Here is a 25,892-nt window from a genome sequence, read left to right on the forward strand (position 1 = left end):
ATTTGCGCTTGCCCCAGTTTGGCCATTGATGCCTGTGATCCCTGAGGCACGTGAGGGGTGGAAGGAGGGTCATGGCTCCCAGCAATGAACTCCTTGCCCAAACCATTCCCTCCCAACACCCAAAGCCTGCTTGTGACCAACACCCTGGGAGACATCCACGGCACTGTGCTGGCAGTCTAGTGGCATCTGCACCTAAAAGTGTCCAGTGTAGTCCTAGGGGAAGGAAAAGAGTAGGAATTGGAGACCAGTCTCTGAGCCATCTCCATAAAACACAAGAGACTTTAGGCACTTTAGGACTCAGAGCAGAACTAGACTCTTGACACGAAGCTTTGAGGAAACTGCAAGCAAGAGGCAGTGCTGTGTGTACAGCTGGGGATGTCAGGGTTAATAGGTCTCCTTTTCTGTGCCCTCTCTTGTGTCACCCACGTCCCCTGGCTGCTCTGACCTGCTGTGCAGAGAAGCCCCTAGGCCACCCTGGGGCCAGCAGACTCATCTGTCCATGTTTTCTTTTGAGCTTTTCGTAGCACTTAGTTGTGTCAGTGAGGACACTTTACACAACAGCTGAGGCCCCACCCAGGCTTTAAAGTGCAGAAATTTGCTATGTGCAATTTTACTGAATTGTAGACTTGTGTCACTATGCTATAAGAAAACATGAATTTGAGAAGTTTTGAAGCTGCTAATGTGAAAAAACCCAAACCAAATCACCAAACCCAACCACCAAACCCACATATACAGATATAGAATTTAAAAAGTCAGAATGTATTTACCAAGATGGGACCTTAGTAGTAGAACACAAGAATGTTTTAAAGGTGGTACTGAAGCGCTCTACAGCCTTTTGACCACTGTATGTAGGACTGCTGAAAGATGAAGGTACATAGCCTTATTCCTTGTTTACGTTGTTGATATTTGCAAGTCAAATTAATGTAGTAAAAAAATGGAATGTGGTCAGCACTGTGTGTACCTCTATACTTTGATCAAAATGTTGAGCTTCTCTCAAAGTTGCTAATCAAGGGTTTAAAATATAATCTCTGCTGCTTTCCTATCATACAACAGAAATCAGCTGTTTGCTTTTAAATTTCATATTTCTGCTCATGTTCGAACAAAAGATGGACCACAGAAAAAATGTGTGCAGTGTCTCCTAAAAACTGTTATCAGCCAAGTTCTAGTGGTTTTGATACCACATGCTCAAGCTGACTACCTGCTGGAGGGCTGCTGGGACCAGTCACCCAGGGATTCCAAGGAGATGAGGAGAAACACAGCGTTTGTGGGTGTCAAGTGCACAATAATTCATGCTGTGTACTCTCTAGCTCCACTTTGTTTTCCTATGATGGTATCAGGCAGAAAAGACAAAGTCTGTCCTCTTCTAGAAGGTACATCAGAGCCTGGTGAGATTAATGTACAATCTGCTCCTGAGCTTAATTAGGTTTAGGGTGAGATAGATGCCTACGTCTGACTCTAGTGCTCTACAACATCCTATGGATGCCTTTCTCTTTTGGCCACACATGTGACTCCTCCTCCACAAAAGCAGAGTGAAGAAGGCGGGGGTGGAGGGTGTTGGTTTTGGATGCTACAAAGGCTCTGGCACTACCAAGGCCACATTCTTTGCTCTTTGGCACATGTTTGCAGAGGAGAGGCTATGATGTAGCAGCTCTCAAGGATTTCAGTATGTGTTGGATTAGGTCCTGCAGTCTTTTTCACATTATCTGTGCATAGTTTATGCTTAAAAGAAAAGTTAAATAGCTTATGATTCTGCATGAAATATATCTTTGTCTGGTTATGTTGGGCTGTATTTCACTTTCTGCCCCAAAACAGAACTATGTGCAACACATATGTGATATATGCACCAATGCTCACACCAGTGTACCTAAGACTGCAAGAGTCTTTGGCAGTGGTTAATATTTGACAATGCATCAAATCTCAGCATTCAGGACATTGACTTTTGGGTTTTTTATTTGCAAGTGCATGAAAACTGTGCACATAGTGTGGGCTGAGAGTCAGAGCAATTGTTGTGTGTTGCCTGATAGTTCTACAGTACAGAGGAGTGATAATGACAGGAACATGCTCCCCTTTACTTGTCTTTGAAGTCAGAAACCTCCTTGCTTTTATACACAGCTTTAATCTTTCAAAAGCCACATGGCCCTCTCCCTCTGCTGAATTATCAGTCACAGTGTTTGAGGAGCTTGCCGCCACGATAGCAGAATGTCACCTGCAAGACTGAGGGATTGTACTGCCAAGGCACACTACTGGCTCAGCATGCTTCTGGCTGAAAAAAGACAGCATTATTCTCTTTATGCTTGTGACAGGGCTGAACTGAAGCAGCGCAGTGAAAACCAGCAGTACTGTCCTGCACACCCAGCACCCTGTCAGCACCAAAGAGCTGAGACTGCCCGAGAGGACCTCTCTGACCTACGATTTAGCCTGACATCTCTCCAGTTTAGCAATTCTGCCACCTATAAAATAATCAAAGCAGCTTGCTTTGCCACTGCTTCCAGATGCAGCAACAAAACTGCTGCACAAAGGCAGTAAAAAAGAGCTGGGCTAGGACATAGCTTTGCTTGAGGCTGTTTTGACAGTGACATGTTCTGACATCTTGTCATCACTAAGAATCTCTTCATTACCTCACATCATCATGAAAGAAGCAAAATATACTCAGAAACTTATTTGGATACCCAAATTTATGCAGATGCCTCTGGGCTGCTCATGTCTGGCAGTGCTGGAATCTTCAGCCAGCTCCACAAAGGCCAGGTAGGGACTTTTGCTCACTTTGAAGAAGGACAGGGCTAAAAGCCAGGCTGTTTCTGCAAAAGCCTTTTCAACACCCTCATCCACAAATCTGCTGATGTCATTGCGACAGCTATTTTTCTCAGCAGTTTAGAAAATCAATATACCTTGGTGTCACTGCAGGAATGTTTTTAACTTTTTCATTGTAAAAGGTACTATGCATCTGTCTCCTTGAGTGTGTTGAGGTACCAATCTCTTTATTAGGTGATAGTAGTGAGCTCATGTTTTCCGGTTGGTTGGTGACACTGTATTTATGTGCAGTGGTAGGATGTGAGTAGGGACTTTGCCTTGCTCTGTGGCAATGACCCAGATGCTGTAGGAAACTCTGCTCCTGGTTTTTGAATGGGGAGCTGAGAAGTGGCTTTTAACTCTAACTGGGCTAAAGAATGCAAGGTTTAAGAAATTGCTGAGATATTTGAGCAAGCCATCTGCAATTTCCCTTTGATCAGCTAACAGGGTTAAAGTGGTTTTAGGCCACAGCATTTGTAGAGAATCTTGTCATTTCCATTATCTGCAGCTTTAGAAGCTGTTTCCCTCATCTTTCAGTTGGCAGACCACAGGTTTTGTTTGTGATTTCTGCCTAGTTTTGTGGGAAACAGCTTTCTTGCCTGCCAGTTTTTATTTTTACTTGAAGCTAGTTCAGCACCTGCATGTCAGCAGCAATCTGGTGGATGTGGCCTTTATATTAACCCAGTTTTAAGATCTGAATTCAGCAAAACCAGTGAGTTCAGTTTAAGGTCTCATTAGACTCTCTTTGAACCTTTCCACACGGTGTTGACATCATCTGCTTGTTCCTACAGTTAAACTATAGCTTGTTCCTATATTTAAGCTATAGCAACATCTTCTTTATCTTCACACCCACATGTCCTCTTCTGAATTTCATTCAGTATTTGTAGAACAGCTCTGGGTCACCGAGCAGTGCCTGACTCCTCAAGAGCTGTTGATCAGACTTGCCCTCAATGCCCTCCAGAACTTGCGGCCCTCAGTGCCCACCATGAACCGAAGGATCCACTTAATACTATCACACCTGCATTGTAGGCTTTTGTATTTAGTCAGGTAAGCCCTCCCAAAAGTGCTCTAGAATCACATTCTAACCTTTAATCTTTAGTGCAAATTCATTGTAAATACTTTGGCAATGCAGATATCAGTGGATTTACTTCAGATTAGCATCACTATAGGAGAAAATAAAATCTGGATAAAAAGAGAGTTTTGGCTTTTTGAAAGTTTGTTTGGCAAAACATATTGTGTTTCATTAATGACTCAAGAATGATGCATTTTGAAATAGTTGTGAAATCCAAATTTGTGTGTACATAGCTTCTGTATCTTACCTGTTAAAAAAAGATGACAATATGAGATAGAGAAGCACATGTAAAGGGCCCATCTTTTACAAGTGAAATATTTAAGAATTCCAAAATTTTTGGTAGAAAAATTTCCCTTTAACTTCAGTTATTTAAAAGCTCCCTTTTATTTTCTCAGAGAGCAGTCTTATTTCTACCAGTCAGGCAAGACAGGGAGAGAGGAAGCCTAGGCATCTACAGACTGCTACTTGTCCTACTTCATGCATGCTTTCCCAGATGGAATAAATCCACCCTTGGACTTGTTTACTGAGGGTTTCTTTTCTTTCATTGACTGTAGAGGAGTTCAAATTACTAAATTGGCATAAAACTTTACTTGTCTCCCTGCTCTGCTCACTCCCTCCACCGCCAGGCTTGGTACATATCCCTCTCCAGCTGACTAGATGCACACAACTCATTCCTGCTTTTAGTCATTAGGCTATGTGGCAGGAGGTCACCCCCAGGTCTCTCCTGAGTGCCCCAGAGCAAAGACCACAGGGGGATTTACAATAGACTGAAAAGCAATCAAGAGTTTTCCAGCATTGCTGCAGCCACTTGGCCAGCACAAGGGTGCTGGAGAGGGAAAGCCAGAGTGGATGTGACAGTGTCAGTGGGCAGACCCCAGGCTGGCTGGGATGTGATGAGGAGGAAGGCTGCTGAGAAGCCCAGAGTCTTCCTTCAGTCAAGGATGACTTGATTAGCAGAGACTTCAAGGGAAATTCATTCCATCTACCTTCAGGCATCTGCAGAGCAGATTTCTGCACTTGAATTAGTCACTGTAGGCTCCTTTCCAATGAATGCAAAGAAATGTCCACTTCATAGGAAAGACTTTTTGATCTATTTTCGGCACCTTTTATATGAATTGCTACCTCAAAATAACTGTTTTCATGCCATGACCAGAAAGGGTGCCTAGGTGGTTTGAAACCAGCAAAAGGTTTTTTAAAAGCACAATTACCTTCAAAGAAAGACAGGAAAGTACTTGAATGATAACTCTATTAGGGGTTGCTATAAAGGTAAAACTCATCATACAGAGCTCAAAAGAATTAAGAGCTAGGAAACAAACTTGGGGCATCTATCCAACTTGCCTCCCATTTCCTTATTCTTCCTAAGCCCATGCTTACTGCCTTTGTTAGCTGCTGAGCTAAACCCTTGATCTGACACAGTATGGCCACTCTGTCTTATGACCAGCTCTGATGTCTTAATCTCCCCTGCAGACACTGACATTTTATCAGAGAATTGCACCTATCTTGTCTAAAAATTGAGTTCTGGACAGTAAGCAGTATGTGATTTTGTAAATTGAACTGTTGTGTAAATAAATAGATGAAAAATACTATGCCAGGAAAGTGGTCTCGGTGTGAAACCTAAGATAAGAAACCAGTAGAATCTGGGTTTTTTTGGTCATGGGTCAATCAGAGAGCGGGTCTGTTTGTGGCAAAGAGGATATGCCTGATCTCAAAGATATTTGCTCAGTTAGAAAAGCTCATTGGAAGAGTTTTAAGCTAGATTTGAGGGGGAAGTGGATAAAACCAGCCTAGCTAGAGATAAGCCTGGAGGCAGTACATCAATGCTTGATGGATGGTGATGCTAACATGCTCCTTTAGTCTGCTGCCTCAGTGTCAGGGGGATGGAGGTGCATGGAGATCCATGTGGCAGCAAAGACGCAGGTGCTGTTGAGGTGTTAGAAATCACAGAATTGTGTGAAAATGGTCATGCAGGACTTAGGGCTTCTCCTCTAACAGCAGCCCAAATGAAGTGCATCTGCACCAGTGCATACAGCAGGGGCAGCAAACAGGAGGAGCAGGAATTCATTATGCATCAGGAAAAACTGATACAGCTGCCATCATGGAAACAGGGTGGGGAGGCTTGCACAACTGGAGTATTGCACGGCAGTCCTGCCAGCCTGACTTCAGTACCAGGGGAGATCATGGAGCAGATCATCTGGACTGTCATCGGAAGGAATGTGCAGGTCACGCCCAGCCAGCATGGGCTTGTGAAAGACAGGTCCTGCTTGACCAACTTGGGCTCCTCCTATGACAGGGTGGCCTGCCTAGCAGATGGGGGAAGGGCTGTGGATGTGTCTACCTAGACTTTATAAATCCTTTGACATCATTTCACACAGAATTCTCGCGGAGAAACTGCTCATGGTTTGGATGGGTACACTGTCCACTGGGTGAAAAAACTGTCTGGGTGGCTGGACCCAGCCAGTGGTGGTGCATGGAGTTAAATCCAGCTGGTGGCCAGTCAGTGGTGCTCCCCAGGGCTCAGTATTTGGGCTGTTTAATATATTTATCTGGATGTGGGGATCTAGTGCACCCTCAGTAATTTTGAGGCAACACCAAGCTGGATGAGAGTGTTGATCTGCTGGAGGGTAGGAAGGCTCTGCAGAGGGTTCTGGATAGGGTGGATCCATGGGTTGAGGCCAATGGTATGAGTTTCAACAAAGGCCAAGCGCCAGATCTTGCACTTGGGTTACAACATTCCTCCCAAAAAACCTTATCTATCTATAATGTCAAAGTAATCAAGGACCAGAAGAGGGAAAAGGAGTATTCCAAAACTGAGGAGGAAAGGTATTTTAGAGTCCCTCCTCTTCCCTGACACACTTTATTTGAAGTACTCTAAGTGTGGAGCATCAGCTTGGCCTCGAGAGTGAGGGCAAGAAGAGCAGAAAAGCCCTTTGATTGCACAGACGCTCAGAAAAGTGCAAAGGAATGTGTGCAGGTGAGGACGTTCACTGTGCCAGGAAGAGAAAGATAACTGCCGAGGGAGGTCACTAACCTGCCAAGTGTGTTCCTCCAAAAAGAAGAAAGCACAGGGAGGCCAACACTGAAGATGAAGCAAAAGCAGATTGCTGCATGGGGGAACCCTGGAGGTCTGAGGTGGCTTCCGCAGCCTTTCTCCCACACAGAGAAAGATATTGGTGGGAGGGTGGCGGTGGAAGGAACATCATTTGTGGGGGGAAACTTTGGTATGAGTATTAGCGTGTACACAGAGTACCCAGAGTACTTTGCTGTGTACACCCAGCAAAGGTGTACACAGAGTACCCAAACCTTCCGCATCACGCAGTCTTGGTCTGACACACTTATTTTTGTACAACGCATGTATTTTTTTCTAAAGGAGCTGGAAGTTGGTCCACCTGCCTTTCCCGCGGGAGCCGTAGCATGGAGCCTGCAGACAGCCACCGCCTGGCCCGGTGCCGCTGCGTGGCGGGGCACGGGCGGGGGCACGGCCGGGCGGGGCGGGGGCGAGGGAGGCAGCGCCGGGCCCCGGGGGCGGGACGGGCCGGGACGGGACGCGGCCGAGCCGGGAGAGGCCATGGGGAAGCTGCTGGTGGTGGCTCTCCTCGGGATAGCGGCAGCCTTGTTGGCGGAGCGGCTGCTGGCCTTTCGGTGGGTCAGCGGGGTTTCGGAGCCGCGGGTCCTGGCGGCGGCGGGGCGGGACGGGGCTGAGGCGACCCCGGGTGCGGGGCTGAGCCGGCGGGGCTGAGGCGATTCCCGGGTGCGGGGCTGAGCCGGAGGGGGCTGAGGCGATTCCCGGGTGCGGGGCTGAGCCGGCGGGGCTGAGGCGATTCCCGGGTGCGGGGCTGAGCCGGAGGGGCTGAGGCGATTCCCGGGTGCGGGGCTGAGCCGGAGGGGGCTGACGCGACCCCGGCTGCGGGGCTGAGCCGACGGGGCTGAGGCGACCCCGGGTGCGGGGCTGAGCCGGAGGGGGCTGAGGCAATTCCCGGGTGCGGGGCTATCCGGACGGGGGCTGAGGCGATTCCCAGGTGCGGGGCTATCCGGACGGGGGCGGCGGGCGCTGCCATCCGCGCTCCAGCGGGAGGGCTCCGCAGCCGGAGGGCTCCGCAGCTCCCGGTGTCGGGCACGACTTAGCGAACACCTGCCCTTGGATCAGCGCAGTGTCGGCCAGAGGGGCAGGGTTCTTCATCATTATCACCATCATTGCTGTCAACATTATCGAGGCAGTCGTTTTTTTTTCCAGAGAAAATACAGGCACTGTGATGCCCTTTTCACCCTGTTTCGGCATAAACTAACTTCGGGACCATTTATGCAGCGGAAATGCTCTTTGAACTGAGTGGATGTGAAATCCTCCGCAGGATGATGTTGGGAGTGAGGGGGACAAGGGGAGAAGGTGCCCTGGGGCAGGGGGGTAGTACCTCCGTTTTTATAGAGCCTGCAGTTAACTGGGATGTGCCAAAAGCGCTGCCTGTGAATTTACCTCGTCTCCTGACTGGCCAAACAGTAGCCCAAATTCAGTGTGCCAGAAACTTGGGTTATGCTCTACCAAAGCTGACCTCTCTGGATAACTGTAGACCCCATGTACATGAGGTTTCCTCAGATGGAGCACAGACTTTGGTGATCCTAAACTGTGACCTCACACGCTGTGAGCTGAAATACCTACCCATGTCATGCTCTATATCACACAGCTCAGGCCATGAGGTATGAATATGAACACTGGTGTTACAGCAGCTTCTGTCCTGAAAGCTCCCAGATGTGTAACTGGTCCTTTCAGGTCACAAAACTGATGCTGAATTACTGTATTGGAAGGTTACTAAGTCATTATAATTTTGCTTACATTCACAAGGACTCAAAATTTCAAAGCAATGACTGATTTCAAAGCAATGACATCCAGCTAATTGAACTTTGGTTAGATAGTAATCGCATCTAATCACAGAAAGAGAGCTTTACTGCCTGGACCCTGGTATCTGGCATGGAGGACGGCTGCGTTAAATTCACCACAGGTGCTATTGGTGGTAGCCACGGTGGAAATGGGTCCCTCCTGTCCTGGAGATGCTTAAGCTGGAATAGTAGGGCTGGAAGATACACCCAGGCTTTAGTGGGGTGAGCCATTTCAAAGTGCTGTGGAGAGCGGGGAACTCCACCTCTCCTTCAAACTGAACAAACAAATGAAACATTAGGTGTCTGGTAAAGGAGAATCTCCATGATGAAAGAGGATCCCCCTGTCTCTGTAGCTCTCTGCGGGTTTTTCCTGTGTGCTGTGTTTTCTGCAAACTGCAATGTACCAGCAGTCTTAAGACAGTAGCCAAGTTTGGAAACACACAACTTCAGATCACAAAGTACTCTAAAAGTAATTTAACATAGTCTTGAGAGGAGAAACTGTGGGTGGTGTTAGCTCTTGCCAAGGGTCTCTTTTATTCTTCCCCTACTCAGAAGGCAGGAATCCAGCAAAGACTTTCTGTAGTTCCTTCTGAATTTGTAAAGAAAACCCAGAATCAAATACCAAAAGATTCATGATTGGTTAGTTTAGAGATGAGGAAAACTAAAAGAGGCAGAGGTCTTTGAATTTGCAACGGTTCCTTCTGAAGGAAAGGGAAGGCCTGTGGTATGTGTCCCATGAAGTAGGACAGCAGGCAGAGGACTGAAACTGGAAAGAGAAACTGTTAGGGAAATGTGCCATGCACGGTTGGATCAAGTAGCAAAAACTCTTGCTTTCTTTGAAGTTGCATCCCACACATATTGCCGGTCCTCCATATTCCTGGCAGTTCTTAGTATGGCCAGATAGTAATCTAGGCCATCTGGCTGCATGGCTGGGGCTGTCTGAGCTAGATAAACTGACACATTTTGGAAAAGCCTCTATGTACGCTGCAGGCTTGTGACTGGTGTCCTTTTGAATTACTCTCATTCCAGCCGATGAAGTGTTTCCCTGGGAATGCTGTCGGGATATCATCATCCCTTGCTGGCTGCTGGCTGAGTTCCTGCTGTGATTTTGGCTCAGGGTGGCTTGCAGACTGCCTGGGAAAAGCTGATGAAAATAGGGAAGGGAAAAGCCCTAAGCAGGCAGCAGTGCAAACTTCAGGCAGGATTGCCCTGAAGCACCCTTGAGGGCTTGGTGGGCTTGGCTGTGCCAGGATGCCAGCGGGTAAGGGGGCAGCTGGTCTCCCTCCTGGGATATTTTTGGGCTGGGAGCCAGCGTGATTCTCCATCAGTACTCCTGTGCTGGGAAAGAGGGCTTGGGAGGGTAAAAATGCAGGACTGACATACTATACAGTGCTCAACTGTATCACATATTTTTCATATCGCTGACTGATACTACTGTTTAGTTTATGTTTATGCCTAAAACTATAACATAAACATGGCAAGATTTTGCTACAGGATCTTTGCATTCAGAATTTCCTGTGGTTCCAGCAATAGCCTCAACACATGCGTATGATAGTCATGAAAAGGAGTTACTACGCTAGGTTAAATGCTCCATTTCGAGCAGAAAAAAAAAAAAAAAAAAAAAAGAAGAAATATTCTAGCACACTAGAATGCATAGAAATGCAACATATTTTCTTGTGTCACTGTGGATCAGTATGGTCAAACCTTCTGGTTGTGAGGTGTGGTTCATACAGATTTGCAAACAACTTGGAACGGAGGAAATGGAGAAATATGAACTTAACTGTGCCTGTCTGTATCTGTTTGTCCAAGGAAGTATGAGCCACAGGTGGAATTTCAAGCGCATTAATGAATGAAATAAGCACTGATGAAGGGTAATGCGTGGGCTGGCTATCAGGAGAGAAGAGGAGTGGACAGAGTAATTGCTGAAAACCATACTATGAAGTCCTGCTCGTTGTGAGGAAATGAGTACTCCTGCCTTGCAACAGCGCTATTGCTGCTTTTGAATGTAGACAAAAAATGAAGAAAGTGCAACTGCTGGTGGTCCGGTCACCAAAAATAGGCAGTGGGTTGCAGTAGAAGATCGCCCTTTCCTCATGTGAAATGTTGGTCCTAACTGCAGGGTATTTCTATATTTAGGTGTCTGAAACCTGAAGTAAGTGTGGTTATGTTATTTCATCATCTGAGATGCAGTGGGTCATGAAAGCTTGTTGCTGAAGCTCATGAGCAAAATGAAGTTTTTGAAGTTACACAGTGTAGAAGAATCACTTAATCCTTGAGCATGTGTAACCATTGCAGTGATTTGGGACAGCTGCGGTTGGTTCTGGAGTTTGCTTATTCGGTATTTTATGGCTGATTTGTTGCTTCAACATGGCAGACAATAAACGAAAACTAGGAAAGTTACCTGTTTTAAAGCTAGCTGCGTGTTGTTTAACCCTGCTCTTTCCTCTTGCAGAAACAGACTCAATGCTTCACGGGAAGTAGCCCCAGTGAGCCTCCCGAACTGCCGGCTCATTAAAGGGATCGGTACGTGCTTAAAATAACAGAGTGCGTTGCTTTTGTCCAGCCCTCTTTCGTAATGGCTTCTCAAAGCCAGCTTCCAAGCCTGATCCCAAAAACAAAGTGCTGATTTGACTTCCATTTGCTACTTGGACTTGGAAATAGGGAGAAACTGCAGGAAGAAAATGATACTGAAAAACTAGCTTGGTATAAGTTGGTATTTAGTTTCTTTTCCTTTTCTTGAAATTGGGTACCTTGCAAACACTTCTCCTTTGCTAAGCCACTTTGGAAGTGATTTGGCTTTCAGATGAGGGTGCACTGGCTCTTCAGGCAGGTACCTGCAGTTGGCTGTCAGCTGGTGACATCTTGGAGATGGGAAGAGCTGCGAGGGTGGAAGCTTTAGGGGAGGGCCACAGGTGCAAGGCGAATGAGCGGCTGCTAAGTGCCAGCCGGGATCTCCCTCCTTAGCGCCACGTTTTGGGGATATTTAGGGGCTGGCTGGTGCCCTGGTGCCGGTGGCGGGCGGGAGCTCGGTGCGGTTGCGCAATGCAGCTGTGTGGTTCCAAAGAGCAAGGGGTGATGTTTGTCGTCTTAGTCTGGTTTGTAGAGAGGTTTAGCAGAGTGGCTGAAATGTTGACTTTGTACTTTGGGCCATGTGTTTAGCACACAGAAGTATTTCTGTCTTGGTTTTTTTTTGTTTTTTTGTTGTTTTTTTTTTTTTGTCTCCATTTATGAAAACCAGTTTATAAAATGGTAGCTTTGAAATTGATTGCTTTTTTCTGTCTCTCCCAAAAAAACTCAACAAAGGCTTGATGGCTAAGGACTTTCCCCTCCTCAGTATTTTTGGAAATGTCTTAAATTATGTTGAAATTTGTCTGGATTTTTCATGCGTAAAAAGTCATTGGATGATCTTTTACAGCTTTGCCTTTGAGCTTGCTGAGTCAGTGAGTTGATTTCATAAATCTTGTTTCTTCTCTGCGTCAGGATTCAAACATCTTTATAAAGTCAAATTGCTGCTATGAATGTGTATATGCAGAGTCCCTGTACTTGAAAGTAGGTACGGAAAAACTTGCATTAAAAAAAAAATTCCAGGTCTTCTAGATTAATTTACTCATACAAGGCTATGAATGATGCTTGTTTGCTGATGATCAATATAAAAAAAAATCTGAGTAAATTTTTTAAGCATATCACTATTGCAGTCTTATAAAGACTTTTTTGCAACATGATTGTTCTGTTGAGGAAAGAAGGAAGCCTGGAGAAGACAAATAGAGTTGTGTTTCATTTCTGAATGGTATCTTGGTTTTTCTGCCTGACATTTACATGCCAATTAAGTTATTTCTGAGAACCTGTCTCTGCTTAGAGGCCATGGATCCATTTACAGATTTTCATTTCTGCTTCTTGCTGGCTCTTCTAATGCTGAGCCTTCACACAGAGAACTGCACCTTGCCTTGCCTTTGCTCTGCAGTTTGCCATTTATTAGAAAAATAAACATGCCAAAAAATAGTTCAGTGGGTCCAGTGTGACAGAAAGAGAACTAACAAAGGATTGTGCAAACTTAAAGTTGGCATGTTCACTCAAACCTCTTCTAAAACTCGTTTGCTGTGACTAGGGGGCTTATATCACTCAGGGTGACCAAGGATCCCTAAAGCTTAAATGCTGCCTACGCAGTACTATTCACACATGGGGTTCTGCTCTACTCAGATCTGTAAGGCTGCTTGTGTGGGTGATTTTGTGCAAGGATGTCTTTCTACATGGATGTCTTGGTCTCCTGGGCCTTTTTCCTTTAAAATGCTGGGATAAAGCTGAATAAGCAATCTGTCTTTATTTTAATGTTTAAATCAGTCCTTCCAAACTCTTAAATGTGACATAGGTCCCAGAGCTGGATGAGCTGGATCTGAGCAAAATAATCTTAAACTATCCCTTCTGTACATAGAAGGGCAGACCTCTGGTGCAGTCTATGAATTGTAAGTGCACTTACTACTATAGTAAGTGCAGCAAACCCACAGTAAATGGAAGACTTCTCTAGTGGAACCTTTCCGTTCTGCACAGTTTCATCTTTTCTGTATCTTTTTTAAGAATTTAATCTATTCTGCTTTTCAAATATTGTGCAATGTAAGCACAAATACAAACACTGAACAAACAAAAATTGCAGCTTGTCCTAAGCCTCATTCACAAATACGTAGGAAAGACTATATAAATATGTAGGAAACGATACATTTGTAGAATAAACACTATCTTCTGAGTTTTACTGGTGTTTTATCATGTTACTGGTTTATAATAAACTAACCATATCTCCTGTACTAATTCCTAAAGTTCAAGAAGCTACTACAGAAGTTGCTAGAAATACTAGCATCTTGGAACAATTCGTGGGATATAGGCAAAATAGTGCCACACTTCTGGACATGAAATCCAGATGGATTTTATTGTTAGCTACACCCGCAGAATACATGATACTAAGATAAACTAAAGAACAATAAAAAGACAACATTTCTAAAGTAAGCAGGAGTTTTTCACACTATCTCTTCATTTTTCTTAAATGCCACCTCTTCAGATAAGGCCATGGACAAGCTGGGCTCAGTGATACAATTGAACAACATAGTGCATATAAGACACACCTCAGGAGTCAGTTCCTAGCTCTCCTGGCCCATCGAGTGTCTGCAGCAGCAGCACAGAGCCCTCCCGAGGCAGGGCGTGCAGAGAGTCCCTGCGCTGCCCTGCGCCGGCTGTGTGTCTGCAGCCCCTCCTCGGTGGTGCTGGGTCAGCAGGGCTGTGCTGAGTCAGCATTCCACTGCTCTCCTGACACCACTGCTTCCACACATTCCAGGACCCGGCCATGGTGCGCCCAAAGTGTGCTTTGCTGGGCAAAGTTTCTCTTGAAGCAGCTGGGTGCAGGGTTCTCAGTGCGATCCTTCCACCGGAAACTTGTAGTTTTTAATTATCTGCTCCCAATTAGCCTGCTCATCTTTCTGCTTGGCAGCCTCACCAATTCAGTAGCAATAAATGATTATATCTCTGTTTATTCACTCACCAGGGTGTGCTGCCAATAAAAGCTGTCTGTCCAGCTCATGTCACCATGGCAATTGAGCCTCTCAGCATTTATTTATGCTATTAGCCCCGCAGCAGTCCTGGGAAGTGGAGAATTGCCACTAACCCCATTTTATAAATTAACCCAGAGTTGGAGAGACTGGGCCAAAGGAAAGGAGATTGTGGCTTAAATCAGACTGTAAGCTGAGTTGAGGGGGAAAAAAAAAAAGCCCAAATTCAAAACTTTAATTGGAAAATGCAAGCTCTAAGTGTCTCTGGACACATCAGTGCAGATGTTGTCCCCTGGCTGAGTTAGGCAAAATTCACTACCAAAACCCAGGGGTGGGATAACAGCTGACTCCTCCCAGAATGCATCTTCAGACATTTTGTTCTTCAGAAGGCAGGGATACTCTGCTCATTGCTGTCATGGGATGGAGCAGGAACTTGCTAAGGCTGAGGAGGAGCTGGCCCTGGCCAAAGTGAGAAATTCTGCCACTGCATCCTCCCAGGGCTGAGCTGGGGAGGAACTTTGCTGGATGGGTGAATTTGGGGTTCTGCTTCTCTCCACAAAGGCTATCAGTGATTCCAGGATAAATTACAGACCAATCAAACCACTGCTTGGATAAGTAGGAGTTGCTTAAAAGCAAACAGCAAACCCAGCTCAATTTTGCAGGTGCTTCCTTGGGAGGAGGTGTTGAGATGCCAGGGGTTGTGTGACCCATGCAGACTCACATGTGTGGTTATGGCAAAGCAGGAAAAAGTATGGAGATGTGGGACAAGCTGAGTGGAAAAACCTTGTGTTGATGGCTCTGATAAAGAAAACCTGCTGAAGAAAATAATTTTATTTCAGGAAATGCTCCTGGGTGATTTCCCTCATCATCTGAAAAGTGGCTTTGTGAGGAATGCTGTTTTTGCTGGTGTTTGGAGAAGAGAGAGGAGGCTTCTCTGGGGAGTGGTAGAAACGTGGGATGGCAAACAGGCTTCAGCATTGGACTAAAAGCTCTTTGGAGAGTGCTTGATAAAAGCCTGAAATTGCTCTAGTGTTCTTACTAAAGGGCTTTTATTTTATCTTCCTTTCTTAACAGGGAAAAATATTACAGGAGCTACAGGAACTGGCAGTATTGGAAGTGATTACCTGTAGTAGAAAGTGAGGTCTAACTATGAAAGCCCTTAGCTGTTATAGATTTAGTAGGTTCTCTGTCACTTGAGAGCTTTAACTAAATATTTGGCAATCCATCTTTGGGAAGTGTCCCAGCTCAATCAGGAGAGTTGGTGGGCACAATTCCCACAGCTGCTTTATGCAAGCCTGAGGCCTGAGTCACAGGTATGGTCCTGCCCTGGAAATCTCCATGCCCACACCAATTGCCTGCTGCAGAAAACATCCTGCTGGTGATTCATCTCACAACATCTGGGGGCACACGGAGCTGGGTAGGAGATGGCCTGGCCACTGCAGGGGCACCCCTGGGACCCCAAAAGAGATGAACCCCAGCGCTGTTTCATAACTCAATGTGCTTCTTCTGCTACCACTTTTAATGCCGTGTGATCTTTTCCACCAAACTTCATTGTGTGTGCAGTCATATCAAAAAGGATCATTCATGAGAGCTGAAATTGTACTTAAAAGGAGTTTTTTTCAATGGGAAATACTTAACGTCACCTGAAACCCCCCTTATCTCTGTTTTGCAGAAACTGGTTCAGAAGACATCGATATACTTCCCAATGGACTGGCTTTCATCAGCTCTGTAAGTCCCAGGCCACCTCCCCATGCTGTGGCTTGCCTGCTTCCTTATCTGCAGAAGCCATAGGTGGAAACAGCAGGAGGGGTTCTTTTCTACAAGGCTGACTGGCTCCCAAAGAACAGCCCAGTCTCGTGTTGCCTTAGCTGTCATTCCCCTGTGTTTGAGCAAGCATGCTTCTTGGCACAGAAGTGGTGTTTGTAGCTCTGGCACAGGTATCCTATTGCACTGACTTCGCTGGTCATGTAACCTTGATTGTCTTTCATGCTGCTTCATTGAAATGTTGAAATGTCAATCCTCTGCCATGTTAAGAAGATGTGTTAATTCCATTACTTTAGAAAAAAGATCAAATTTTATGTATCGATTTTGCTGTTCCTGATTGTTTTAGCCTTTAGGAGATAGGTTTTCAACCTTTTCTTTGCAGTTAGGATGGCTGGCGATTATTTTCTAAAACAGAAGCTGATGTTCTCATCTATGTGCTCTGGGAGCACTGAGGTGATGATAATGTTGTAAAATCCATGCAAAAAAAAAATCCATAAAACCCAGGAATTGTGAGCTGTTGTATTGCTGCTGTTCCCAAGGCTTTCCTGTGTGTGATGCAGTCAGTGGTGCTGGACTCACAGTGTGTCAGCTTGCAGACACACGAGATGTGGCTGCGGTGCGGGGCTGTGGTGCCTCGGGCACGGCTCCTTGTGTGCCCCCACAGCCTGCTCCCTCTGCCAAGGGGAGCAGAGGCAGTCCCTCCTTCTCCCTCACGGCTCAGCAGGCTGAAGCAGAGGCACATCCTCATGTGTGCTTGCAAGTCCGATCAAGGCCCCAGCTTTTTCAGCCCTGTGATGCTCTTGTTTACCTTTTATCCAGGAATTATTTTCTTGTGTTTGGATCCTACAGGGCTTGAAATATCCAGGATTAAAGAGCTTTGCTCCAGATAAGCCAGGTGAAATATTTTTGATGGATTTGAATGAAGACAATCCCAGAGCGGTGGAACTGAGAATCAGCCGAGGGTTTGATCTGGCATCGTTTAACCCTCATGGGATCAGCACCTATGTAGACAGAGGTAAAGAGCTCGAGATGGTGGCAAATACCAGCCTAGAGAGCACAATCAGGAATCCCTTAGCAGTCTTGCCCTGTACCCCCAAGGGTTGTTCTTTCTGGGAGACAAAAACGTTTGGGTTTTTTTACCTTTGTTTTGCTCTTTTCTAAATGTCAGTTGCTAAAGGAAACACACTTGCACATAATTTCAGTCTGTCTGAAATAGAAAGATGTCCTGGATATTAAAAGGAAAGAAAAGATGGTAGAACGTAGAGTTGAAAATCACAGAAAATTGGTTTTACATTTACATCTGTGTCACTCTGGGTTCAAATCTTTTGAGGAGATATATCCTTCACCGACTAGTAGTGCTCAGAATGGAAACTTCTGTGGCAAAACAGTAAATTATCAAATCTGTAAATTACCAAAACCTCTGTTACTCTTGGTCCAAGCCAGGTTCCCTTTCTCCAAGACACATTCTCCTGTGTCAGGCTCTGATTACCAATAAAGTACCTTTTTCCTTGTCCTTTCACTGGGGGTTTTAGCAGGGCAATTAGAATTCTGCAAATACAAAGTGAACAATTGCTTGACCTGCATCCCCATACAGTCACCCTTTAAGGGAAGGTGTTGGAGGGATGAGTGGTGGCTAAGGTAGGGTCCTACCAGAAGGGCTGGGCAGATGGGCTGCAGCCTTGCATGGAATGCAGGAGAAGGATGCTCCTTCCGCTCTCCCAGGGGATGTGGTAGACAAACCCAAGAGCCCAAACTGCCTTGACCAAAACCCCTTCTTCCAGCTGACTTGGGGCTGTTTCACAGATTGGAAAACCCAGTGGCTCGGCTATAAGGATGAGGTTGGAAGAAATAGCAAAAATCTAGTTAACACAGCAGTTCCCTGTAGAGCCAGTCTAGGAGAAAAGTAGCTGGAGATCTGGATGCAGTTGCAGAGGCATCTTTCAGAACGTGATTACTTGTTCCTCTGCCTCTGCAGAGCCATGAGACAAATGCACCAAACTCAGCATGTACTCTGTACTCGAGGCTGCCTCAGGGCTGGGGTGCTCAGCCACACAGACTGTTGCAGAGAATTCAGCTGTTTCCATTTCTTTTTCAAGACGACACCGTGTACCTCTTTGTTGTGAACCATCCCCACCAGAAGAGCACAGTAGAATTGTTTAAATTTGTAGAAGATGACAATTCTCTTGTACACCTGAAAACCATTCGACATGACCTTCTGACAAGGTATTGGACTCAAATACAGTCTTCCCCTAGATCAGGCTGCATTGGTGAAATCCAATGTAGGATGATTTTTGGGTTTAGGCTATTATTAATTTGAGATATTTCCTCTTTAACCAGCATCCCCATTTCTCCTATTGATTAGTTCTTATCTGTGTAATCAAAAGCAGTGTTTCTCCAATCTCTTCTCTAAATTAGATTTTTAATTGTTGTATCACTAAATTAGTCTTAAGTGCTGCTGTGATTGATGCCAGTGAATTAGCTTGGAACCCATTTCTCCTTTGTTCATGTAGCCCATCCTCAGGTCATTGCAGATATGAGTCTCCAGATATTTTATTCTGTGGGTTTCCTACACTCTAAAGATAAACGTACATTTAGCTTTTTCTGTTTTTCTTTTTTTCTTTTTTTTTTTTAAACAGATGTTTTTTGGTCTGTCCTACTGCAATATGATTGTAAAATAAACAGTCAGATTGATAAAGTTGTCACAACATCTACTTGTTCTCTGTTTTCTGCTTGAATGTAATGAAAAAGAAAATCATCATAATAATAAATAATCATTTCCATGCAGTTATGACACGTAGCCAGATCTCTAGCTGATGCCCTATGGTCCTGTTCAGGTCTCAGCAATGCACAGTCCTGGCTCATAAAAAAATAGAAGTAAAAAGGATCTAAATAATTTGGTGACTACTTGAAGTACATCTATAACTGCAGTCTCTTTATGGGTATTGAAGACCATGTCCTGACTGTATTCTGGGCAGTCCTAAAAGGCTCCTTTACACATCTCATTTAATTACTTTTTAAAATATTTTTCCATCTTTTTATTTTTTTTTTTAGTGTGAATGATATAGTAGCCATGGGACCAGACAGCTTCTATGCTACCAATGACCACTACTTCTCCGATTTCATCTTTATGTTCTTAGAAATGTTCTTGGGTTTAAACTGGTCAAATGTTGTTTACTACAGTCCAAAAGAAGTTAAAGAAGTAGCATCTGGGTTTTATTCAGCCAATGGAATTAACATTTCACCCGATAGAAAGTAAGTTTCTCCTTATATCAGATTTTTTTTGATCACACAGAAGTATCTGGAGATCCCAGTTTGTGCATGTGGTACCTCTGTGGTCAGGGCTCTGAACTGGTTCATGTAAGGCAAGGTGCTGCCTGTGCAACACAAGTCATACAGAGTGTTTGGAGCACAGAAGTGTTGTGTCTTGGAGTTTAGCAGCAATGTTTGGTGCATGGTGTGGTGCTTTATAGGCAATAAGGTCAACAGTTGCTGCATTTTAACCAGCTGGTCCAGGTGTTTGTGTGTATTGCTTGCAAGGATTAAGGTCAGGTTTTCTGCAAGCAGAGAGTGCTCCACAGTCCAACATTTGTATGACTGAATCAACCAGTCCTGTGTGATTTAAATCACCTGTGGTGATTAAGGAAAAAAAAAAAAATTCGTAATTGTGACTTTCTGGTTCCAAGGCTTATTTCAGTGTTGTAATTTTCAGTGTTGAAAAACTGGCACAGTGAAGCTACACTGGCACCTCAGCAGGTTGGCTTCAGTGCCCTGTGGCTGGCTTGCAATGTCTGTTTGTGTCTGGGCTTGCACAGGAGAAACTGTCTGGTGTTGGTGTCTGCTTACTAATATAAAATAAGAGGTGCTTTTCTTTCTCTTGAAGGTACATCTATATTGCAGATGTATTGGATCACAATGTCTATGTCATGGAAAAACATGCTGACTGGAGTTTAACCCATGTGAAGGTAAGGTGCTGCTGTTCGATAAAAAAGAGGTGAATGTGGCTTTTGCACAGAATAATTTTGATGAATGCTTGAGATTTCAGCATGATCATCTGTAAAGTTCTGATCTGCGAGTGGCTCCTGCTGTGGGTTGCAGAGGTGCCTGCATGTCCCATTACAGAGCTTCAGGTCTTTCACCCTCCCACCAACAACCAGGGAGGAATCCTTGAGTATGCTGTTGAGCTGTAGTGGAAGTCTGCTTCAGGCAGTGTGGGTCAGAGCACTGAAAGCATCCACAGACAGTGCAGGTGTGAATGAGCTGATGGGATAAGCTCAGAGCAGCAAGCAGGTTTCTCACAGCACAGCAGTGGGGATGATGCATACCAGGGGAAAAAAGAAACAGAAGTGGGGGGAAAAGTATTTCTTAAAAAGAAATCAGTCTAAGTTATGTCAGAGGAGACAAGTCTGTTGGTTATGTTGTAGTTTACTTCCAGGATTTCTGATAGATTTAACTTTTTGTTTTTCCTCTGTGTTGGATAGACGCTGCAGCTGGACACTCTGGTTGATAACTTGTCTATTGACCCTCACACTGGAGACATCTGGGCAGGATGTCATCCCAATGGGATGAAGCTGTTCTACTATGATCCTGAAAATCTTCCTGCATCTGAGGTACCTTTTGGGAGACACCACTGGTCTCTTGGCTATGGCTGTGCCAGAAAGTTGTTTTGTTCAAATTATGCTGGTATAACTTAACTGCATTTCATAGAAAGTGCCTGGCACAAAGTGTCTTTGTTAAAGCAAAGACCAAGCTGGCTTCTGCTCCCAAGTAAGGGCCTGAACAGTATATACTCAGGTCCTTGGGCAACAACTAAATAATTTCCAACCAGTAGCTCAGTCACTTTGGACTCCTCAAGCTGCTTTCTCTGCAGCTGTGGACATGCACACAGATTCTGATGAACTGCATTAATTACTGAGCCAGGACCTCCGTGCCAAACTGCACATAATTGACTGAGTGCAAAGCATGACCAGAAACGTTTCCACTGGAATGATTAATCTGTTCGAGCGTAGTTCATCTGTAGGTAACAGTGTAATTCTTGTTTCTATGAAATAAGTGAGGTACTGGCATCAGGGCGATAGTGGCTACAAGTGCAGCTGGCTGCTGTCCATTTGATTTCAGCCTTGTTTGAAGCTCCCTGTAAGACACTTCTCAAAATTACCATGTTCCATAGCAATAGATTTATGATACTAGGCAGTTGTTTACTCTGTCTGGGAAAACCGTGAAAATGAGAAGATATTAACTAACTCAGTCTGGAAAAAAGCATGCACATTCCTAGTGGTGGGGATGACAGCCTTACTTCCTTATAGATGTTGCACGTCAACTTAAAAAAAAAAAACAAACAAACCAAAACAAAAACAAATCCATGTTCATGAACCATGCTTCACTAAAGGCCCTTCCACAGGAATCACATTGTTGCAATTATCAGCAGCTGGTTATCGTAACTAATTTGTTTAAGTTACTTGATGACGTTCCCCTACCCCTGGAGCACTTTCACCTATGACCATTTCAATAGAAGTGTTCTCCCGCTCTGGCAGGTCCTGCGCATCCAGAACATCCTCTCGGAGGAGCCTGTGGTGACCCGTGTCTACTCTGACAATGGCTCTGTGCTGCAGGGAAGCTCAGTGGCATCCATCTACGAGGGAAAACTGCTCATTGGCACAGTCTTCCACAGAGCTCTCTACTGTGATCTATAGCTCGTCGTGGGCAAGACCTGCTGCTGTGGAAAGGATTTAATTCCTTGGGAACTCACTTAGTTTCTGCTAGATCTGCTAACAACAAGACTGTTCCAATAAAGGTTAACTACAGTAATGGAAATGTATTTTAGCCTTCCTCTCCAAAATGAGACTTCTACGCAGTAGTAAAAGAAATGGAATTGAAGGTGAGAAATTAGTATATCTGTGTAATGGGGAGGACCCCATGATGTTAACACAGGGTAACCTTTAAGTTCAGTTTCAGATTGCAAATGGCTAAACTGTCAGCCACTGAACAATGTGCTGGATGGATTTCTGGTTTGTTGTTTGGTTTATTTTTTCCCCCATAAGAAAACTGATTTTGTAAATGAGAATTGCTGACTACCAGTGTGGTGTGCGTTCTTGTCACTGACCCCTGGGTCTTCCCAGGGACTGTGCTAGGGGTTTTTCTTCCAAACCCTGCTGTTGGCTTTCCCTAATGCTTCCAGAATTACTGGAAGGACAATAAATGTTATTTCAGTTCCATTTATTTCCCCTTAAAACCATTTCCTAATGTTACTTCCATTTCATAAATTTGTTTTAATCCAATGAGAAAAGAATAGGGAATCACTTTGGAGAGATTTCTCACTGGGTCTTTCAAAGGGAGTTTAGAAATTTTTTTTTTTTTTTTTCTCTTCAAGAGTTAGAAACATCTCCTGCACACCTTCAGCAGGAAGTGCATTAGCAGTTCCTATTGTCTGTCACCACAAAGGGAGCATTTCTGGGTGCTTTGCAGTGGTCATGCATGTTCTGTGTTTAACTTAGCTAGTGTGAAGTCGATTCCCGCAGCACCAATTGATTCCTGTGGCACCGCTGTGCACCAGGCAGCCCTTCATGTTTACCTGGCATCAGTTACTGACATTTTGCACTGCCAAAAGCCCCCCAGGTTTCTTTCAGCTAGTGTTTTTGCAATGATGTTAGCAGTCATTTGCAATGAACTGAACTCAGTGTCCTTTGAAGCTGGAGCTCATGGAGTGAGTTCTTGCACAGACGCCCTTACCCTCAGAGCAGCTCCTGCTGCACTTTCTGTCCAGAGTTCCCACTTGTGATCAGCTCTCCAGTTTTTTAAGAGCTGCTGACATTCAGCTAAAGGCTCTGTGTTACATGTGGGATCTCTCCTACTGGGGTTGCCACAATGCTGCCTGCACCTGCTTGCAGTGGCCCTTTTCAGCATCTTGGCAGCCCCCCCAAATGCTGCCACCAGGCCCTCTGCATCCTTCAGCTGATGCAGTAGCTTTTCCTCACTGCAGTTCTTCCACCACTGTGGAGAGAATAAAAAACACACTGCTCCTGAAGTGCAAGCATGGGAGGAGAAAGAGCCAGTCCCAGGGTGCTGATTGCTAAGCTGGCTTTGCTGTTCCCTCCTGCTGCCTGCTCCAGCACCAGCCGCAGCCCCTCTAATCTGAAGAGCACATGGAAAGTCCAGAAAACACAGGAGTGCTTCTGCCTTTAAAACAAACCAAATAACCTGGTCTGCAGTGGCCTCAAAACTGAGATAGGATGTGGAGTATGCGCAAACCCTCCTCTGTGTTTCACTGCTCTGGCTGAGAAGAGGCAGTACTGCAGGCTGAGGTTTGGGTAAGCAGTGTCCCTGGACAGTAAATGTGTGTACTGACACCTCTTGGCTCCTGCATCTTTCCTTCCTAACGAGCCTAATGGCTTTCGCCCACTGGCAGGAAAAGTCACTGCTCCTTTCCTGAGCAAAAGGGACAGCTCTAATGAGCAGGAAGTCAGTGCCAGGCCTTGTGGCTGGGGCTGTGTTGCTGTATGGGAAGGATGGGGTCATCCCACTTCCTCTGCACAGCTGAGTGGGCTGTGAGTCTTGCCATATCACATCCTGCCCCCAGAGAGCCTCTGCTCCCCAGGCTGCCACTGGCTTGCTGGCACAGACACTGTGGTGTATGTAAGGCAAGAAGGCACAAGAAGTTGTGTGAGGCTGAAGAACAGCACATCGGCCCTTTCAAATGCCAGCCGTTTCCCTCTGCTGCCACGGCAGACAGCTCAAACATACCCGCACACCAACGCTGGTCCCTGGTATTTGTGATGTTTTGTATCCAAACAGCACATGCTGCAGGGGTCGGGGATGACTGGAGGGGCAGACTTGGGTGCCAGTTAATCACACAGCTAATTCACTTGTCTCTGGGGGGCGGCTCTGCATCAGCAGGTCTGTGCACAAACTGTGCTTACTGCTCCCCTCCAAAATGCTCAGTTCATCTGGGGACTTGAGCACTGCCCAGGCTTTACTGTGTGCCCATGAAGGCTTTGGTGATGACAACTCATCTGCTTGGATCAAAAGTTCAGAGTCTTTTGCTGCCCATGGTGTGCAGCCCTTCTACAGAGCAGAGCCAGCCCTGAATGAGGGCAGCTTTTGTCTCATCTCTTTGCTGCGCTTAGGCATCTACCTAACTCTGGCCTTCCCATTCCTTCCTTAGTAACTTCTCTCCCTGCATGACATCTTACAGCTTCCCTCCTAACTGGTGTACTTTCTTACAGGAACTTGTAATCCATTTTCAGCCTTGAAGAATAGAAATCCTTCCCAGAGGCCAGGCTGAAAGGACTACTCTGAAGGAAACTCTCACAGGAACGAGAGGTTGGGCTATTCACTCATTTGTGATTAGCCATGCATTGGCTTGCAATAGCATTCTAAAGTGATTATTCTAGGATTGTGCCACTTTTTGTTCTGAAGTGCTATGTTCTAAAGAGTTACATCATGCATCAGTGGCAGTGACACAGCTGAAATGCCAGTCACTGTGGGTCCTGGATTTACTCTCTGGTTGTGGAAGGGCAACAGTCACATCCCTCAGCAGGGCAGAACTAACCCATCAAAACATTATTTTCACATTTTACTGTTGCTTAAAACATCTTCAAATGATGAAATCTACATGCTGTTGGATCTTGTCAAACTCCTATTTTTTTAAATTGGTTTTGGCTTTTTCAGAAAATCAAGACTGTCTTCCCTCATCTCTGGCAGGGTGGTTTCCCCCCCCCCCCCCCCCATTCTAAACTGTGCCCATGCTGAAGATTTTACTGTTGGTCTGCCTACAGACTGAACCACAGGCAAGCGAGGAGCCTTGTCTTTTCCTACAGCATTTGAGAGGAGAGACATCACAGCTCTCTGCTGTTACTGACAGCAACATTTTGACCTGAGGTGAGGAGGGCAGGAAGCACATGCCAACCTCCTCCACAGGTATCCCAGCCTTGCAGTGCAGAGGTGGGAACTGGAGCTGGGCCACCGGTGTTCAGGTGGTGCTGGGCAGGACACAGACAGCAAGCAGGTGTTGTGCAGCGAGAGCCACGCTGGGGCACAGCTTCTACCTCCTGGCAGCCACAGTGCAGAAACAGCAGTGGTGGAAGATGCAGCTCAAACCTGGCCTCCCAGTTACAAACTAACCTGCAGACAGACAACCCAGGCTTGCAAGTCTGAGGAGGGCATAACCCACCATCTTTAACATGCTGTAGAGACTGGAGCAGTTCTGGGCATTTCCAAAACCCAGCTGCGGCTATCTGAGACAACCTGCACAAACAAGAAAGATGTATGTATAGATGGCTCCAGGCCTAGGGAGCTGCTGAGCAGACACGTTTTACATGTCAGTTGTGGAACCGAAGCCTCTTACTGTATCTATTTTAATTAAGATAATAATTCTATGAATTGAGGATTCTTTTTATCTTCTTGCAGCTGGTGGCCGTATTAGTGGAAGGTAAGATTTATGATCCAGCCATTGGGAAACACAAACTGGGTTAGACAGATTAAGTGCACAGTATTTGGCCTACATTCTACCAGATGTAAATCCACTGAAATGGCTACACAAATTGCACAGTCTGTGCCGTTCAATTTTCCCTAACTTAATGCTTTCCTAAAATCAAATAAATAAGACATATTAAACACATTTAGTAAAAGAACTGCTGTACTCTGAATGTATAAAATGCCCATTATAACTAATTTACACTTGAGTGTAAAATGTTTTTATGTAACAAAACCAATCCAGATCTTTTAAACACACAAACATAGACCAGTATCAATGTGAAAACAGCCTATTTTTACATCAACCTGCAGCAAAAGCCTGCATGTTACATTTCATCTGCATATGAAGAAAAGAACCTTTTTTTTTTTTTTTTTTTTTTTTTTTAAATACTTCTTTC

The 25,892-nt window shown here is 45.2% G+C and overlaps 1 protein-coding gene across 1 annotated transcript; it reads left to right on the plus strand.

The window, feature by feature from the left end:
* The first annotated feature begins 7,386 nt into the window (after nt 1-7,386).
* LOC120752923 (serum paraoxonase/arylesterase 2) lies at nt 7,387-22,238 on the plus strand. Its single transcript, XM_040064717.2, has 9 exons — nt 7,387-7,501; nt 11,184-11,254; nt 15,935-15,990; nt 16,876-17,041; nt 18,123-18,249; nt 19,078-19,278; nt 19,907-19,988; nt 20,505-20,633; nt 21,558-22,238. The coding sequence occupies exons 1-9, from the start codon at nt 7,428-7,430 to the stop codon at nt 21,714-21,716; spliced, it is 1,065 nt and encodes a 354-aa protein (XP_039920651.1). The 5' UTR covers nt 7,387-7,427; the 3' UTR covers nt 21,717-22,238.
* The last annotated feature ends 3,654 nt before the right edge of the window (nt 22,239-25,892 follow it).

The sequence above is a fragment of the Hirundo rustica genome, chromosome 1 (assembly GCF_015227805.2).
Source record: "Hirundo rustica isolate bHirRus1 chromosome 1, bHirRus1.pri.v3, whole genome shotgun sequence".
Classification (NCBI taxonomy): domain Eukaryota; kingdom Metazoa; phylum Chordata; class Aves; order Passeriformes; family Hirundinidae; genus Hirundo; species Hirundo rustica.

What these genes read in the sequence shown, in the direction of transcription:
- LOC120752923 (XM_040064717.2), top strand. Translation starts at nt 7,428, where the DNA reads ATGGGGAAGCTGCTGGTGGTGGCTCTCCTCGGGATAGCGGCAGCCTTG. An exon ending in CAGCACCTATGTAGACAGAG is followed by an intron (nt 17,042 to 18,122) that starts GTAAAGAGCTCG and finishes TTCTTTTTCAAG; the next exon opens with ACGACACCGTGTACCTCTTT. An exon ending in CGACATGACCTTCTGACAAG is followed by an intron (nt 18,250 to 19,077) that starts GTATTGGACTCA and finishes TTTTTTTTTTAG; the next exon opens with TGTGAATGATATAGTAGCCA.